Source organism: Colletotrichum lupini, chromosome 3 (assembly GCF_023278565.1).
Source record: "Colletotrichum lupini chromosome 3, complete sequence".
NCBI lineage: Eukaryota > Fungi > Ascomycota > Sordariomycetes > Glomerellales > Glomerellaceae > Colletotrichum > Colletotrichum lupini.
In genome coordinates, this window is record NC_064676.1 from 2659020 (window position 1) to 2676645 (window position 17626).

General features: G+C 52.6%; 4 protein-coding genes across 4 annotated transcripts; 1 reads left to right on the plus strand and 3 right to left on the minus strand.

Annotated features, from left to right (window-relative positions):
• Positions 1–760: 760 nt before the first annotated feature.
• Positions 761–1630, plus strand: CLUP02_05559 (preprotein translocase subunit Sec66; the record flags this gene model as incomplete). The annotated part of the gene is made up of 3 exons (XM_049284565.1): positions 761–866; positions 965–1269; positions 1340–1630. 3 exons carry the CDS (start codon positions 761–763, stop codon positions 1628–1630), a joined length of 702 nt encoding a protein of 233 aa, XP_049141708.1.
• A 409-nt stretch (positions 1631–2039) lies between these two features.
• On the minus strand, positions 2040–2554 carry CLUP02_05560 (uncharacterized protein; the record flags this gene model as incomplete). Its single annotated transcript, XM_049284566.1, has 2 exons — positions 2040–2163; positions 2226–2554. 2 exons carry the CDS (start codon positions 2552–2554, stop codon positions 2040–2042), a joined length of 453 nt encoding a protein of 150 aa, XP_049141709.1.
• A 1987-nt stretch (positions 2555–4541) lies between these two features.
• On the minus strand, positions 4542–6993 carry CLUP02_05561 (origin recognition complex subunit; the record flags this gene model as incomplete). The annotated part of the gene is made up of 7 exons (XM_049284567.1): positions 4542–5681; positions 5729–6002; positions 6055–6194; positions 6250–6478; positions 6528–6601; positions 6660–6875; positions 6928–6993. The coding sequence occupies 7 exons, from the start codon at positions 6991–6993 to the stop codon at positions 4542–4544; spliced, it is 2139 nt and encodes a 712-aa protein (XP_049141710.1).
• Positions 6994–7800: 807 nt separating this feature from the next.
• CLUP02_05562 (Sec63 Brl domain-containing protein) lies at positions 7801–17476 on the minus strand (the record flags this gene model as incomplete). Its single annotated transcript, XM_049284568.1, has 10 exons — positions 7801–7842; positions 7895–8419; positions 8524–8697; positions 8749–9100; positions 9171–9660; positions 9746–10250; positions 10305–10361; positions 10568–10698; positions 10758–10898; positions 10936–17476. 10 exons carry the CDS (start codon positions 17474–17476, stop codon positions 7801–7803), a joined length of 8958 nt encoding a protein of 2985 aa, XP_049141711.1.
• Between the last annotated feature and the right edge of the window lie 150 nt (positions 17477–17626).

The following is a 17626-nucleotide window of genomic DNA, read 5'->3' on the forward strand; positions in this document are numbered from 1 at the left end:
TGTGGCAGCTTTTGCTTTCGCTGTTGCTTAGTGGGATGAGATGGGTTCATGAGAGCTCCAGTGCGTACCACTTGGCCAACCTAAAGGTGAATCGCCGCAGCTTGCAACAGCGTCATCAAAGGTGGTGCCTTATTGTGGGACCGGCAAAACGACGGAGGGGAGGGGGATGCACGTTCCTTCAGCGGCCCCTGGCATAGCTTATTCACCACCCAAGCAGGGGCAGTTGGGAACGGCCTTACAGGCTTACACAGTACTAGGATGGCTTTCGAGGCAAGGTGCGACCGGACCAGCAGCCACACTTGCCCTGCTCAAGGACCAAAGGTCTCTTTGTACCCTTGTACCTGGTCCAGGAAGCTGCCGCTTTACCAGCTGCATTCATCAAGCACCCAAAGAACCATGGAAAAAGAAAGATGTATTTTTATTGTGGAAGATTCGAAAGTTGAGTATGTCTTTGAATCGTTATATTGTCAGTTTGCCAGTCGATTTTAGTCTTCCTGTGAATTACTCGGGCCAGAAAATCCAAGGTGCAAGGGCTCAGGTATAGGGCGGAGTAAAGCAGCGGGACGGCCTTTGACTTTACAGTGGGCAGCCAAAAAAGTGTCCAATGCGACGGGCAAGCTGTCCTGTCACTTTGGTACACTACTGGACACGCTTCATCAACACCAACGACAAATCGCCTGCAACCGCAAATTCCTTGTCCTTCGTTCATCCTCTTTACTTTCCCACCACGATCCTTACGAGCGCACAATAAACCGCAGCCATGTTCGATGTCGACTGGATGAGCCTTGTGCTCCCTTTCGCCTACCTCACGGTTCTCGGCGGCGTCTTCATGACCTTTTCCACGATTTACAGAAAGCGCAAAGCCAGTAAGTCCTACCGTCCTCTTTCGCGCAAGAGCAGCCCGCGATGCCGACGATATCCTCAAAAAACAAGAATACTGACCAAGGCTCTTTCATTGTTACAGCTCAGAGCGCCAACCTTGCTCCTTGGTTCGGTCCCCATCTGCAGCGCAACATTTACCTGTCGCTGCTGCACCTCGAATCTCCGGAAGAGGGCGCCGAGAAGTCCCCCAAGATCCCCTCCACCGTCATCAAAGCCGCCCTCCTCCGCCGCGCTGTTGAGGATATCCACCGTCTGGTCCAGATTCGTTCCGCCAAGCAGGCCTGCAGCACGTTGCTGCAGCGGGGAAGCGTCGGTGATGATCTGTGGCAGCGCTTCCAGCGTGCAGAGAAGGAGATGGAGGATGAACTGCGCGACGTCGTGATGGAGGTCAGTATACCTACTCCAGAGCCCGGGGCTCTGTTCAAATTAGGAGATTGCCTACTAACGTAATACCCAGGCCAATGCCCTTGCCCCCAACTGGGGTCAGTCCATCTTCCAGTCCGCCAACGAGATTGCCGCCAACACCATTGTGCGCAACCGCCTCGAGGAAGTCCAGAACACCGTCGAGCAGGAGAAGGCGTGGTGGGAGAAGCGCAGATCGACTATCCAGACCGAGTTTATGAAGGAGCTCGACGAGTCCGAGAAGAGCTCGACCGCCCCTCCCAGTGTTGATGGCGACGCCGTTCTCGTTGACTCTACCGCCTCTACCACCAGCACACCCTCCAAGAAGAAGAAGGGCAAGAAATAAGCAATACGGCCATCATCTCTACTATACCACAAATTCACCTCCATCCACACATCATACGTCCCGTCCACATATCAATAAGCGCTCAGGCGCTCCGCACCGTCCACATTGTCATTAGATACCTCATCCCCCCGGTGTATGGAAAAAGAGCATTCAACGGCTTCACGGTTTTTAGGCGTTAAGGGTCATAGTCGGCACGTTTTGCATCATGAATTGATTGAAAGTCTCTAAAATGCTTGGTTGACCCCTCTTTTCCCCAGACGTGAGTCCATAGATGGTCTAATTCTATGTGGAAAGCTATGCCACCAACGCCTTGAAATGTGTTGTGATATCAACGCAATGCCATGCAAGAAAGCAAGAAAACCAAAGGGCAAACCCGAACTATCAATGACAACCTTCGTGGTCTCGAAAATCATGAGTACCACGGCATCTTCCTTCTCAAAGCCTCTTCGTCCTCGGCTAATCTCGCCTGCCGCGCCTCCTCCATGATTTGCTCCTCGGTCTTGATACGTATCCGAATGGGAGTCTCACAGCCTCTGTTGCGCAATATACGTCAGTTGCAAATCCAGACTCAAAGTGCTATAACGTTCCAACGTACCTAAGACCGATAAACTTGCCAATCTTCCTGCGCTTCTCCTCGACGGTGAGGCCCGACTGCCAGGTGATGGGGCAGGGGTACTGCCCAGACCAAGGCGAGGGACTGCGCTGGTGGTAAAAGCGCGCAAGGTCGTCGAGCTGGTCCTCGGTGAGCAGCCAAAAGTTGAGCAGCGTCGCGGGGAAGGCCGGGTGGACGGCGCCCGTCGACATTTGGACCAGAGGGGCCAGGGGGAGGCGCATCTGGCGCATCTTCTCCTGGAAAGCCGCGTTGCGGGCCGCTCGCCGGTTGCCGATGCCGCCGCTAGTGGTGTGGTGGTGTCTGGTTGCCATCTTTTTCTTCTGTTTTCTTTTTTTCCTCCTTGAGTTCAATGGTTCCTCTCTTGCGTTCTCGGCTCCCCTTTTATCCTCCTGTCAGACTCTTCCGAAGTATGCGGTTCGTCTCCAGGGATTGGGGTGTCTTAAGTTCGGTAGCTCTGTGTATGCTTTCGAAAGAGTATTATGAATATCAAGGTACCGGCAGCACGGTTCGATGGCAACGATCAGAGAGAAAATTGATTTTGTAGTAGTGATTCAAGTGATGAGATGAGTTTCAGCAAAAAGTAGAGTGATGAATAAAGTGTTTTGAGAGATATAAAATGAAGATCTCCGTGAGAACAGACTGTGGCGTCTTGCAGCTTTGATGCTGTCCTCTCCCCGTCTTATTTTTGGTTCCTTTGAATAGAATAGAAGAGGAGGCTCTGTGCTTTAGATCTATGCCTGCACAGACGGGAGAGGGAATTAGAAAGTAATACGTGTTTGTGTGAAAAAAACGTTGTTGACTTCTATAGATTCTCGAGATAGGAAACTTGTGGTGAAAGAGATCGATGTTGAAGCATCTATACACACTTGAGGATGCGGAAGACCGCCTCTCTTGTATGTTCGTGAGCAAACCGAACCCAAAGGGACGGGGCCCGGCCACTAGCCGATTGAACCCTCCCATCACACCGTTCCCCCTTTTTCCTCGATATGGCTTTCTTTGACCCGGAACAGCAACCCTGATCAGAGACAAAAACAACAAGAACAGAACCCCCCTCCCCCAAAGGAGGAAAGATGATGGATCAATGGGGCAATGGGGGGGCCCACCACAAGCAGCTGGAACATTGAAAAAAAGACGGGAAAGAAACCGTCACAACAGAAATCCAGACCACACTTCCTCGCACGCATTACTCCACCAGAGCGACCCGACCGACTGGGACCCGAAGTCAAACGAGGAGGAAGGGGGCTGCGGCAGGGCGACTAATACGTCAGGCGAGACACGACTGCTTTGTCCGTTGACGGCCAGAGTTTGCCATCCTGGGTAAGGTCAGGCGAGGTTGTAAGCGGCGTTTACTTTCTTCTGAGAGGGCTTGGGAAGAACAAGCCCCCCTACCCAGACTGCCGGTTCTCTCTCGCTTTCCTCCTCTCTCTCTCTCTCGCTCTCTATTCGGACTTACAAGTCCAGGTGGTTATTGTGTGCCGACTCTCTTTATCTGCTCGATACGCCTAAAATCCAGTATGAGACATGGCGGAGGGCGGGGAGGAAGAGGGTCGGGTGAGTGACAGCTCGACAGGGGGTGGAGGAGCGAGACACAGCGACGGAAAGGATACAAGGTGGTGGGCTCGCGCTTCTCGTTGCGTATGAAATGTCTGAGAAATTCCAGTCCGGCCGGCCTAGAAACGAGTCGCGTGCCGGCCGCAACAAGAAGCCAGCTCCGCCCGCCCCGAATATGGAGGTTCCGAGACAAGATCCGCCCATTCCACTCCGTTTTCCCTCCTCGCCATGCTTCCTCTACCCTCCTACACATTGACTTACCCTCAATTACAATTCTTACTCTTAGCACAGTCCCTCGCCTGGCCAAAGACCGGTAAATCGGACAGCCGTGCTTTCAGCGGTTTGCGGACGGAGCTTGGATTTGTGAAGGGGGGCTGAGCAGTCGGTTCCGTGGTGTCCCGGACGACTACTAGACAAAGAAGTCAACGTACAATAGCCTTGTCCAAGGTTTAGACAGACACAAACACGAAAACACTGTGCTCGACCCTAAAAAAACCATGTCAATGACAAATTTCCTTCAAAGAGACACCCGTCCCCCCCTCCAAAATGGCCTTACAATCCGTCTTTTTGATCATTCGAAGAGTGGTCTGTAGAGGTAAAGCATCAATTTTACCTGCTGATACTGAACAAAAAAAATAACATCACCAAACGCCGAATTATCTCTCCTGGACTACGCGTCTGACGTGCAACCTCACGCCACGGCCTCGTTTCACAGTCCCAGGCCGTCGTCGACAAGCCTTTCAGCTCCTAAAGCCACTTGAGCTTGGCAATGTGGTCCGTCTTCTTCCTGCTCATCTTGACAAAGCCGAGTGCTTTTAGCTCCGCCAGGCCCCGGTAAAAGGACACCAGTGCCCCCCGCTCATCGGCGTTCCCTTCGCTCCCCGTATCGCCGGCAACCATGGCGTAGAAGGCGGCCCATAGATCTGCGACGTTGATGAGGTTACCCGTCTCCAAATACAAATGGTAGAGCAGCGACGTGACGGGCATCGTCGTGGAGATGCCCTCGTCGGTGCTGCAGCACGAACACGCGAGGTAGTCTTGCGGTCGCTTCAGGCTCCGCTCAAAGACATCCTGGGGCCGAGGTACGAAAACGTCGCGGTACGGTGTCTTGGAATCGTAGAGCCATGTCTCGTGCAGGAAAATCTCTGCGGCCGGTTCGCAGTGTGTGACGTCTTGGAATACTTCCGCGACACGGTCCACGATTTTGGTAAAAGCTTTATCGTCTTCGGAAAGGGCTGCCGAATCGTGGCTGAGCTGCACCTTTTGCGCAACAACGGTGGTGCGAAGGACCCGGCTGTGGCCACTGTAGGCGCTCCGCAAAGTGCTGCCGTCCTCTTTCGCCCTGCCGAGAAGCTCCTTTGAGTCGCGGAGAAGGCTTTCTACAAGAGAAGGGAGGTCCCCGGCCTCGGACTCCCATCCGGTGAGACACAGCTGGGCATCTCCGCTGGCCACGGCGTCTTGAACACGTTGCAGCATCGAGACAAAATCATCCGGTTGCATCCGCTTGATGCTTTCAACAATGTCCCAGCCATCGGACGAAGGGGAAATTCCCTCGGCCACCGCCTTCATGTACATTGAGGAAAAGTCATCTTGAACGAGACCCGTTGCCTGGATGAGCTTGAGCGAGCGGAGAAGGCGGGTGACCCATTCCCGTTTTTTCTCTGGAATGTCGAAAACCTTTTCGCGCAACAGGTCACCATCCTCCAACAAAGACCTCGCTAATCTCAGATCCTTCGCTTCAACGGCCTTCTCAACCTCGCGCCGAAATGAAGGAAGCGACCGGATTGACTCGATATGTACGTCCTGGACAAGTTCGCTGTTCATTTCATCGTCCTCCACAGCAAAGACGCTCAACGGATTTGCATAAAAGTGACACATATATGCGTACTATGAATGTCAGCCCGGCCGCTACAGCATTCATTTGGAAGCCTTACCTTAATCGATGCGATAAAAGACTGAATGCTGGCGACCTGGTCTTGCTGTCTTTCCACGAAACTATGCAACAAATTCTCTCCCAAAGTCAGAGCAGCATCCGATCCCGCAATAGTCGGCTTGAAGATCTGTTCCAAAATCGCGCTTGTTTGGACGACATCGAACTGAGCACCGTAAAGATGTTGGCACGCGGATTTGAGTAATCGCGCTTGCAACAATTCTACTGATGTTGCGATGCCAAATAAAAGTGTGAATGGGATCTTTGGCCTCCATGAGCTGATTTCAAAACGTCAGTATGCTTCAGAAGTCTGCTGTGATAGCAACTTACTTGAAGAGGATGATGAGATCGGAGAGAAGAGCGCTGTCAAATCCTTCGCTATCCTGGAAAGAGACAAAAATGTGATCACATTTCTGCGCCGTTGAGAATGCGTACAGACCCTCGAGGTCGTAGTTGAGATACTTCCGGCCCTGATGTTTGTGAGCTTAATATTGCATTCTTCAAGCTGAAGGAAAGTAAACCCACATCTTGTCCGGATGCAATTTCGACATCATCGTCATCCAGAGATCCCCGAGACGTGGCATCCTCAATGATCTTCTTGAGAGCAGCCTTCAAATTGGACGCTTCCGATGACTTGAGCCTGACAAACTTGCTTCGCGTATTCCCCTCAAGCGTTTCGGATAACTGTTCGAACAGCAGGTCTTGAGATGAGATGTTTGGGCCGGTGATGATAAAAGCAGTTGGGATTTTGCTCCTGTGGTGCCGTCAGTCGTGCAAGTCAACCCCACGCCGTTCTCACTCACTGTGAACCAGACTGGTCACGAATGAAAGCAGTCACTTGATCTAGAGTGGCCGAGTTGGCATCACGCAGTTTTTCCTACCAGATTTCGTGCTCAGCGTAAGGTTCTAGTAATTGGGCATAATGCTCTACCTACCTGGGCTTTGGACTCAAGATGGTCCCAGCTCGTTTGGAATTGCTTCTCGCGGAGCGCTACGCACTCGGGAAGCTCTTCGCCGTTCAATAAAGGCACAAACGAGGACGAGGTTGCGATATTCGCCTTTTCGACGACAGCCTTGTTGGACAAACGGCGACGTTTGGCGGGTCGATCCACTCCAGCTTCGTCACCAGGAGGCCGGAAGATGAAGGCGGCCTGTAGACGGAGATCAGCATCAATTACACATGTGAGAAGCAGAACCACTGACCTGGTGATCTTCCTGCCTAAATTGGGGTTCTTGGTCATCTTCAACACTCATTTTGTGGGTTGACATAGGCGGTTGGCGGTGAGAAGATATGTCGTTGAAATGGAGGTCGCGCTTTTCTGACTGGCACGCGTCGCCAACATCTTCAAAGCACGGACTTACACAGTGTCGCAGACGTGGAGCACTGCACTTTACCCCTTAGCAACGCTGGTGTGCACAGTGTGTAGAGGCTTGGGATACCTTTATCCCCGTGGTGACAATATCACGGACATAGCACATTTAGATGCCTAGGAATTGGCAGATAAGTGCGTCGGGACGCAAGCACGTCTTTCAAGGCGTTTTCCATATAAATGACATTAAATCAATCCTCCAAGGCCGTGTTGAACTAGTGACTACCAGTCTCCTCGCCCTCCTAACATCGCAAACCCTTGACCTGAGGCGAGCTTCATTCTACCTCAAAAACTTTAGGCCATTGCCATCCTACACCTGCCTCATCATAACCCAAACAAGCGGTCGCCGCAGGCAATGCGAGCATCCGTGGATGCCAAGACTGTCCTTTCTGAGCTGGATTCCTCTCCCTTGGGGGCGCCTTCACCCCTTTGTACAATGAACCCGCTTCACTGGACGAAGACGATGCATGCCGTCTGAGATCAGCTCTGCCGCAGTTGCTTGTCGTCTAACGATTCCCAGCTGCACCGCTTAGAAACACGGGAACAAGTAATTTTACACCGAAACCAAGTTGAGATCGCTTTGCGATTCGAGAGAAACCGTATACGCCAGGAAACGCAAGAGCCCAGGCTCAAATGGCCCGAGACGCCCACAGTCGGCTGGGCCTTGTCTTCACTTTCAAGATTTTTGGGAACGTGAACGGGTTCCCTAAGACTTAACCTCATCCGTTTCCGGGGCCGCAGATGCCTCCTACGAATTTGGTTAGCTCATCTCAGCATGTTCATGAGACACTGTTACTCACCTTCTCACTGGGCTCTTCAGCGGGCTTCTCGGCCTTTTCGGGCTTTTCTTCTGCCTTTTCAGGCTCCTCGGACTTCTTCGCACTTGCCTCCTTTTCGGTCTGCTTCTCAGAATCCTCGGACTTTTCAGCTTCCTTGCTTTCCTCTTTAGCACCGTTAGGAGTGGCAGAAGTCTCCTTCTTCTCCTCAGTCTTTCCGGAGGTGCCATTGACACCATTGGTGGGAGCCGGAGTTGCGGACGCAGCAGCGGCATCACCACCACTGAGAATCTTGGTCCACTTGTCAAGGAGCGTCTGCGAACGACTCTTGAAGTTGAATTCCTCCTCTTTGGGGATGGAATCAAGCTTGAGAATAGCCTTGAGGACCTTGTTGATCTTGGTCGCCCGAATGATCGAGACCTCAAGATCTGGGAAGCTCTCAAGCTTAGTAATGTAGTCTGACATCATCTTCATCTCTTCCTCCTTCGGCTCTTGGTCTCTGGTAAGCAAGCCCTTCTGAAGTTTGTGGCGCAAGAAGAGAACCTCCTTCTGTAGTCCGTGTTAGCATCTAGGCTGGGAGCCGTGTCATGATCTTAACTTGCCTCCTTGCGTTGGTGCTTCTCTTCAGCGGTGAGCTCAGGCTCCTTAGGAACTTCCTTCTCCGCCTTCTTCTCAGCACCCTCCTTCTTGGCTGATTTGGACTTCGCAGGCTTAGCGGCTGACTCTTTAGCCGACTTTGGTGTAGCTGTCCCGTTTGTCGTCTTAGGAGTGGAGGATGTGTTCAGCTTGATCTTAGGCTTCTTGGCAGAATCAGTCCGTGCCGGGGTCTGTAGGAAGTAAGCTTTAGGACGAATCCTATTACGTCTCCAGTAACTTACGCTAATGGCTTCTTCGTCCGCCTTTCTCTTCTTGGACTTGGTCTTCTCCTTAGGTTCGGGGACCTCCTCCTCCTCGTCCGCAGCATCAGCCATGTCGACATCATCGTCCGAAATGACCGCAGGAGTCTTCTTCTTGTTCTTCTTTGCGGCCTCTCTGGCATCCTTGGCGGCCTGCTTCTGAGCTACTTCATCTTGGTATTTCTGAAGCTCGTCCTTGTAGTAATCAAGGGGGTGTTGCTCGATGGCGAGCTCGAAGGCATCGCGCAACTCGACCTTCTTGACTTTGTCGGTGAGGAGCTCGGTCGCCTTTTCGGAGTTCAGCTCTTGGAGAGCAGAGTTTGGTACCCAACCGCTGGACAATCACGAGTTAGCATCGAACGTCTTGTGGTCGGGTTGGGAGCTTGTATCATCAATTGACTTACAATTCGTTCGTCCGGAGGTACATGACGGGGAATGTGCGGTCATTTTGACGCTTGCCACCATCAGCAAAGTCTTCGCGATACGTGCCGTCGGCACGCTTCGCGGTGACGGGACGGCTCTTGAGCAGGGTCTCGGGGAGCATTTCCTCGTCGCAGACAATGACGGGCCATTGAGGGTATCCCTTGAGCTTGACGAGGAAGTGATCGCCGGGTTGCGCATTGGTGTTGAAGAACTTCGCCTTCGATGCCTTCTTGCTAAGCTTTTTGCCCTTGTGTTCCGGAATACCGGACGATCTCCGACGCGACTTGGACTTATCAGCTGTCGCATCAGCGGCGTCAGCGTCAGCAGCTGGCGCTTGCTCAGCATCATTGGCAACGGCATCAGATGTCTCTTTCGCCTCAGCTCCATCTGTCACGTCCTTCATCTCGACGTCCTCGTCCTTGGATTGTTCGTCTGTCTTGCCGGATGATTCCGCGTCTTTGGTCTCAGCTGCTGTCAAGCAATGCGTCAGCAAGATGGTCAATTGAGTATGCAAGTGCTGATATCAAGGTTAAGTGGCGACGGAGAAGGGACTTACAATCCTTGTTTTTGGAGTCGTCCTTCTGCGCATCCTCGGTGGTCTCCTTGGCAGCTGCCTCAGACTCAGATGGTTTCGCGTCGCTGGCAGCAGTCGCGGGCGCCTCAGAAGCTTCAGCAGCAGGCGAGGTTCCTTCAACCTTCTTCTCCACCTCCTCAGTCGCGGCAGGCGCGGATTGACCGCTGGTGGTCGGCTCGTCAGACATGGTCGGTGATGTGGCGATAGCTTGGAAGCTGGGTTGCAAGGGTATGGATGGGGTAAATAGGCAAGTCGCGACGCCAAAGACTAATGGCGATGGGTCAAAGGAAGAAACACGCGTCGTGATACGCGCGGTTCGTGATTTTTTGTTGTCGCGACGATGGTAGAAGATAATCTGGCTGCAGGAAGGATGATGGGCGCGATTGGGAGCTCCCCGTGTTGTGGTAGCAGAAAAAGGCAATGGCCTGGAAAAAGATGAACGCAGAAACTCTTGGAGTTGGACGCGGATGACGGCGGAGACACGTGACTAGCGCTGATCCACCAAGGGACGAGTTAAATCGCGGAGTCTCAGTTGCGCGACGCCTGTGAGAGGGAACGTGGACGTGGCCCGGTCAATGCCCAGCCCACCGAACGTTCGCTGCCTCGACTCAGCCACGCTTCCTTCACTTCAATATCACTTTGACCCCTGTCGAACGCCTCCGGCAGAGATACACCGCGATCAGGTTACATTGCCTCTTGTGGTTTATTGAAGAAAAAGAAATCAAGATGCGTCGTTGACTTTAGTTGCGCCTTTCCCACTTGAGATAGGTTATCAATCACCGTTGTTCAGCGTTCCTATGCCACCTTGGCCGCTGAGGCACCACCGCAACTGCTGTCGCACCGCACACTGTCTGCGCAACCGGTCTTCAGGCAATTCAACCCTGTCGAAAGAGGACAAGAGCCGCCTGTAGATGGTTTCTGATAAGGGCGAAGAACTGAATGTGACCAAGTCTGTCTATTACCCTCAACTCCACTCTCGATCGATATAGTACACATTGCGATATTGTACGGACGAGATGGTTCTGCCATCTGCCGAGCCGTCTATTCCTCGTCCTCTTCCTCATCGCTGTCGTCCACGTCCATACCCTCCGCAGCCGTGATGGAAAATTCGCGCTCTTGATCCACTCCGACGTAACTGTCGCTCATTAGGAATAGCTTAAGGTCGTGCTTACCAGCTGTTGGCACCGTAAACTCCACCTTCACCTTCAGCTCCCGTCCGATCGTGACACGCTTAATGGCAAGCAAGTTCTTCGTCGTCTGCTCCCCTACAACAAGCCACCAGTTCTCCAACTTCTTGGCTGGGTAGAACGGTGCGTGCACAGTCGGGTCAAACTCCTCATCCTCCTCCACTTGTCGTTGGATCTGCACACTAAGGTACGCAGGCTCGTTGGCTCTGATATCGTCCTCATCCAAGACACTGTGTTCAAGCTCAATGTCGGGGTATTTGTCATTGGTGAAGGCGGCAGCCTCACCCAACTGCTTCTGCGAGAGACCAAGACGCTTGACCAATTTGGCGTAATCCGGGTTCTCTTCGGGGTTCATGGCTTCCATGAAATCGAAGATATCCTTGACACTGTGAGAAAATTCGACGTTAGTTTTGCAAATCAGCACTGCATAAATTGGTACATACCCAAATTCGTTTGCCACCTTCACAACCTCAGGTGTAAAGTGAGGAATCTGCTTCAAGGGGCTATCGCGATCCCACATCGCCTGCACAACCATCTGCGACATTTCCATGGCGTTCATGGCGTTGATGTGGCCATCAGATGAGAGAATATCAACCGTTGCACTCAGGAGACTGAGAACCTTGGAAATGATGACTTCTTGGTCCTTGGCCAAATCAATCGGCAGCTGCATTCGCGAGAAATGCGCCTGCAGGAGGACAAAGGCCTTGAAATGGGCCGAATCATACACAGGCTCTGCCATCTTGACAGGAATACGGTCGTAGATCCTGCGGAGAATGCCCTCCTCGTGCCTCCTGATCTGGATAGCTTCGAATTCAGTAGCCGATGTGATAATTTCCAAAACGCCCTTGAGTTTGGTCTTGGCGCTCAGAGACAAGAGGAACGTCTGCATAGTGATGTAGGAGATGTTGTAGTATGCTGCAATCATGGCCGCGTTCTGCGGCGCAACGGAGCCATCGTCCTCGTCAAGCTCAATGATCTTGGAGTCGCTCAGCTCTTGCAGGGTGGTCTGGATGAGATCCGACATGTAGTCGCTGAGACCATCCTGCGTAGTGCTGGTCAAGCTGTAGAAGCTGGGGTTGGCCAGGAGACGCCTGTAGAAGTAGGTGAACGTCGTCCAGTTGATGGCATCATCACCAGACTCGATCATCTTCGTGCTGATCTCGGTGACAAAGGCATCGTGAAGGTAGTTGTGGAGATGTGACTCGACAGGGAGAGCCTCATTCAAAAACTTCTTGTAGAATTCTCTCTTGGCTGACGGAAGCATAAGAACGCCCCGGCCTCTGCCGTCCTTGGAAGGTCGGAGTGCCTTGCCGAACATGTGCAAGACTTCGCTTAGGGAGTAATCGACATAGCGATGCTCGCGACCCTCGAAATATTGCGTGCCCATGACGATGACGAGGTGGGCAGTGCTGTTGAGCTCCCAGCAAACGTCACGAGAAGCAACAAGCACCTGAATAGCTCCATGCTCGTACAGGTGCTTGACGATACGCTTGTCGCTCTGACTCAAAGCCTCGTGGTAGTATCCCACGCCGTGAGAAAGAGACTCGGCGAGTGCTTCTTCGGAAATGCGATCAAGAAGAGGGCGCATCTGCTCCACCTCAGCGTGCAGGAAACGGTCTTCGTCATCATCCATGAAGGCAGCTGTCAGCAGATCACGCGTGGTCGCTCGTGTTTGCTTCCGACTCGGAACAAACACAATAGCGGGTTTGTCAGCGGACATCTGCGTGATGGCCAAGTAAGTCGGCTTCGCCATAGACAGCATCAGTGAAGGGAAGTGAGGATTGGTGTAAGATTGGATGTGAAGTTCGAGGGGTACAGGGCGGACGTGCGGGCTGAAGTTGTAGATATCGTGCTTCTTCGCGTCGATCCACTCGCCGAGGTCGCGGGCGTTGGCAAGGGAAACACCAAGCGCGATAATTCTCATTGGAAGCTCAGTCTGGGTTCGGATGTAGTGCATTCGCGAAATGATGATTTCGTAGACATATCCCATGTTGTTTCCGAGCAGATGAACCTCATCTGCAATGAAAAGCTCGACAGTGGAAACGTTCTTCCTGCGCTTCCACTGGCGGGACAATACATCCCATTGGATGGGAGTCGCAAGAATCAGGTCGCTACGCTCCAGAATCTTCAAGTCGGTAGTGGTTTCTCCCGTGAGCTTCTCGATAGTCTTTCCACCCCGGAGACCGCCAAGCCTCTTCTGCCAGTCATCAAGGCGTGAGTCGATCAGCTCCTGGAAGGGTGCGATGTAGACTACACGTCCAGCGTCTGCCTTAGACCAGTGTCGCAGTAGAGAAAACTCTGCGCATACCGTCTTGCCACTTCCCGTCGGCGCACCCACGAACACATTCTGATCGGTGTTGTACAGCGAGTTGAAAGTTTGCGTCTGGATGCGGTTGAAGTGGTCCCAGTCAGGGTACAATTTGGCATACTCTTTGGCCTTCAGCGCCGCAACAGGCAAAGGCTGAAGCTCAAGGAGCTCAGTGTGGGGAGGAAACCTCTCGGGAAGAATCAGCTTGTGGAATGATACTGGCAATCTTGTTTCGGAATGCATCCAGCGATCAGACACAACTGAGATAAAGTAGTTCGGGGGCATTGGCTCTGTGATCGGCACGGTGAAGTCGACAATGTGCTCGTTCGACTCAGACTCGGCGTACTCCTTGCGCAGCAAGAATTGGTCACTGAAGAGGATATCCTCTCCATCACAATCCTCGACGAAGATCCAGAAACTTTCCGCTGGGCCGTGGATTTCGACATCCCACTCAAAGTTGGGAGCGATGCTCAACTCGACTCGAAGCATGGATCTCGTAAGTGGCTGAACTTGAGCCTGAACCTCCACTCTGGGGAACTTGGCAACCAAGCCACAGACAGTTCTGCCGGCCTTGGGCATGCCAAGCAATTCTCCCATTCGAGGAGGATCGAGGTCGAAGTAGTTGCTCCAAGACACTTCGATTCTCTCCGACTTCTGCACAATGTCTCTAGGGCAGTTGGGGAACTGACGAAGTGGTGACATGGTTGGCCACATGCGCTTCTCTGCCATCTTGCAAAGATCCAAGGCGGTCTTGGCCACAGACGCCCATCCCTTCTTCATGGTAATTTCGAAGATGGCGCGGAGAATACGACCAGCGGATTGAGTGACGTAGACCATATCAGCCATAAGGGCTAGACCGTCCAACTTAAGTCGTGAGATGTAGGCTTGCAGCAACACGTTGATCTTCGCGTGAGGCTCCTCGATGCTCTCCTTAACTGGGATCGGAACTCTGCCCAACAACTTGGCAAGCTCAAGCTTTTCATCCTGACGCACGGGGATGTACTTGAACTCTGCACTCAGAGAGAATACTCTGAACAGCTCAATGGTTGTGATTGAGGGTTGAATCAGGTTGTTGTAAGTCTCCATAGAGCCATGTGTGATGTAGTAGTGGGAAGCGATACGCCCCAACTCCGTTGACTGGAGCTTGCCGGTCTTCTCATCGTATTTGATAAGATTTGACTTCCTTAGTACTGAAGCAGCAGAATGAATCAAATCAACTCGTTTTTGTTCCAAAGCCTCATCATCTTCGTATTCCGCGCCAACTTGGTAGAGGCCGGGCGAACGTAGCATACGAACGAACAAGTAGGTGTAGCCAAGCCATTCGACACCCTCGTCTCTACTGCGGACGTTGCCGAGCACAATCTCGGCGTTCAAGTTGTCCACGAGCTTACTGACGAATTGACTCTCGATTGGTAATTGTTGATTGAGGAGCGACAAGTAGTACTGGATCTCGTTCTGGGTTGTGATGATGATGCCCTCGCCATAGGTATCGTATTGTGGACGCCCGGCACGTCCAAGCATCTGCAGGACGTCCTGGGGGCTGAGCTCAACCCAGCTACCTTTCTCTGGAGAGTATACTGAAGTGCCTTTGATAATGACGGTATGCGCTGGCAGGTTGACACCCCAAGCAAGGGTCGCGGTACAGACAAGGACTTGAATAGCGCCACGGGCGAAGAGGTCCTCAACATCTGTACGATCGATGCGGTTCATACCAGCATGATGAATACCGAAACCGTAAGGAAGGATATCCTTGAGGTCCTTGTCGGTGGCTTGGCTGGCCGCTTCGTTGAGCACCTCGCGACTTCCTGCATCGTGACGAAGAATCTGATTGATAGTGTCCATCTCTAGAGCCTTATCACGAATGTAGCGCGCAGTCTTGGCAGTCTCCTTTCGTGAGTGAACGAATATGAGCATCTGATTTCCCTTCGCTCCTACATGCTCAATGACCTTGTTGTATGTGACATCGTTCATGGTCTTCAGCTGCTTGATGGCCTTGCGATCCGTGACTCCAATGAATTCTTGGCGCAAGGGGCAGGGACGGAAACTACCATCAAAGTGGAAGAGACCAGTGCTGATATCCACACGCAAGAAGCTAGCAACATCCTTGTAGTTTGGCAGTGTCGCAGACAAACCAACCAGACGGACGGGCTCGCCAGTCTGCTCAGTCTTCCTGATAGTTCTGCTGACGATGCTCTCCAGAACAGGACCACGGTCGTCGTGGAGCAAGTGGATCTCGTCGATGATAACCAAGCGCACTAGGTTTGTGTAAGAGAGATCGGTAGCCTTTCTCGTGATGACGTCCCACTTCTCAGGAGTAGTGACAATGATCTGGGTCTCGGCGATTTGAGCCTTGGTAAGCTGACGGTCACCAGTCAACTCAGAGACCTTGACACCATAGGGTTCAAGTCGCTTTCCAAAGTTGCCAACTTGTTCCTGTACCAACGCCTTCAAGGGCGCAATGTACACGATTTTGAAGTTATCCAGCTCGATGTCGCCAGTCTCAGGATTGCGGTTCTTGCCGATTTCTCGAAGAATTGTAAGCATTGCCACATTTGTCTTTCCACTACCAGTGGGTGCACAAATCAGCATGTTGCCATCGTCGCCAAAGGCTGTTGGGTAGCACTTCGACTGGATCTTGTTGAGGGATTTGGTGGTACCGAAGGGTAGGCGGGACCATTCTGGCATTTCGGTTATGGGAACGAGTGTGTCGCTGGCATCACTGCGCTTCTTGGGAGGGGGCACGTGGATTTCTTCGTATCCCTTGAAAGTTCGTTTTGTTGACCCCTCCGGCAACCTGACCTTGGGGTTGCTCATGAGATGATTGCCCTGGTCGAAGACCAAGTTCTCCAGGTTGATGAGCTTGCGCGGTTGCAAACCACCCACCAATCCCTGGGGGCGCTCGTCTTCTGCGGGGGGAGCATTTGTGAGTGATGATGGGGCATCAAGGTCCATCTTGATTTCCATCTTCCGTCCTTTTTGGTCGTCGCCCTTCTTTCCAAATTTCTCATTAAGAATCCACTGCAGACCTTCGGAAGCCATTTCGCGCTCCACCACAGCTCGCTCTTCATCCGTCTCAGCCCTTGAATGACGAGTGAGCCAAACCACCTTCTCCCTGTTCTCAATAAGGAGTTGGACTAATTCGTGATGCTCGTAGTCGAAAAGCTCCATGAGGTCGTTCTCGATCTCTCTGAGTGACTTGTCCTCTCCGCCCTGCTCATCAGGTTCGCCGGAAAGAATGCGCAAAGCGTCGGTCGTCTTGTCGTGCTGTTCGTGGGAATCCGCATAGAGCTTTCCGATCTGTCGCTGCAGCCAAAATGCATCGATGTCTCGAGCAGAGACACTCTTTGCCTGCTTTGATTCCTGTGCTTGCTTCCGAGGGGCTGAATCGATGACCATGGCGTCGTCTTCCATGTCCATCGCATCGTTTGCGTCGGCGGCGGGTTCGTCCTCATCCTCGTCCGCTTCCTCGTCCTCGGAGGACTCTTCCCTGACTTCATTCACAATGCCTCCTTCCTCATCATCGGAATCTTCGAAAACGACTGCGACACCCTGTCTTTCGTCTAATTCGGCTCCGTCGGCGTCTTCTGCATTGTCGTCCATATCCTCATCCTCGTCTTGCGCGTCGTAGTCTGTGACTTTCTTTCCGAGATTTACGAGCTCGTTGAATTCCTTCGCGCTCATTGAGACACCCAAAAGATCGTCAATTTCCCTCTTTTTCTCTGTGTCTTTCAAGTCGTCGTCCTTCAGGAACTCCAAAGTCACGTCGGCGGCGCTGATCACGGCAGTTTGGGGGACATCGCCAAGATTGTCAGAAACGATCTTCAGTATCAATTCGAACGTCGCCCGTGTTGCCGGTGTGCGCGGGCGGTATCGGATGCCCTCGACGAACAGGTCTCCAGTTCCCAGGACACCAGCACCTCTCGGCTGTGCCTTTTCGCCCTTCTTCTTCTGCTCGCGAGCTAGCACGTCCTCGCCCTCCTGTAAGCTACCGCGTTCCACGCCGGTAAGGCCAGTCGACTTCTTTTGTTTCGGTGCGATTTCGCGAGCGACGCGAGCTCCCATGTCGCGAATGCTCAGCTTTCCAGCGAGAGACTCGGGATCGCCCGTGGCCTCATCATTTCGTCTTGAAACAAAACGACGGTCCGCCTGGAGGACCAGGTTGGACATGGCCGAGTACTTATACTGGGATACATCGCGGTGTTGGTCTTGGTTCGACATTGTGGCGATGAATTGGAGGGTATCGTATTGTCTCGATTGCGCTCGATGATCGAATTGGTGCAGGAGCTTGTCGAGCGACAGCAGCGAGCGGCTCGCGCCGTGTCTTTATTCCGTTTATAACGCCGTGTTGACCTTAAAATTGATGATTCG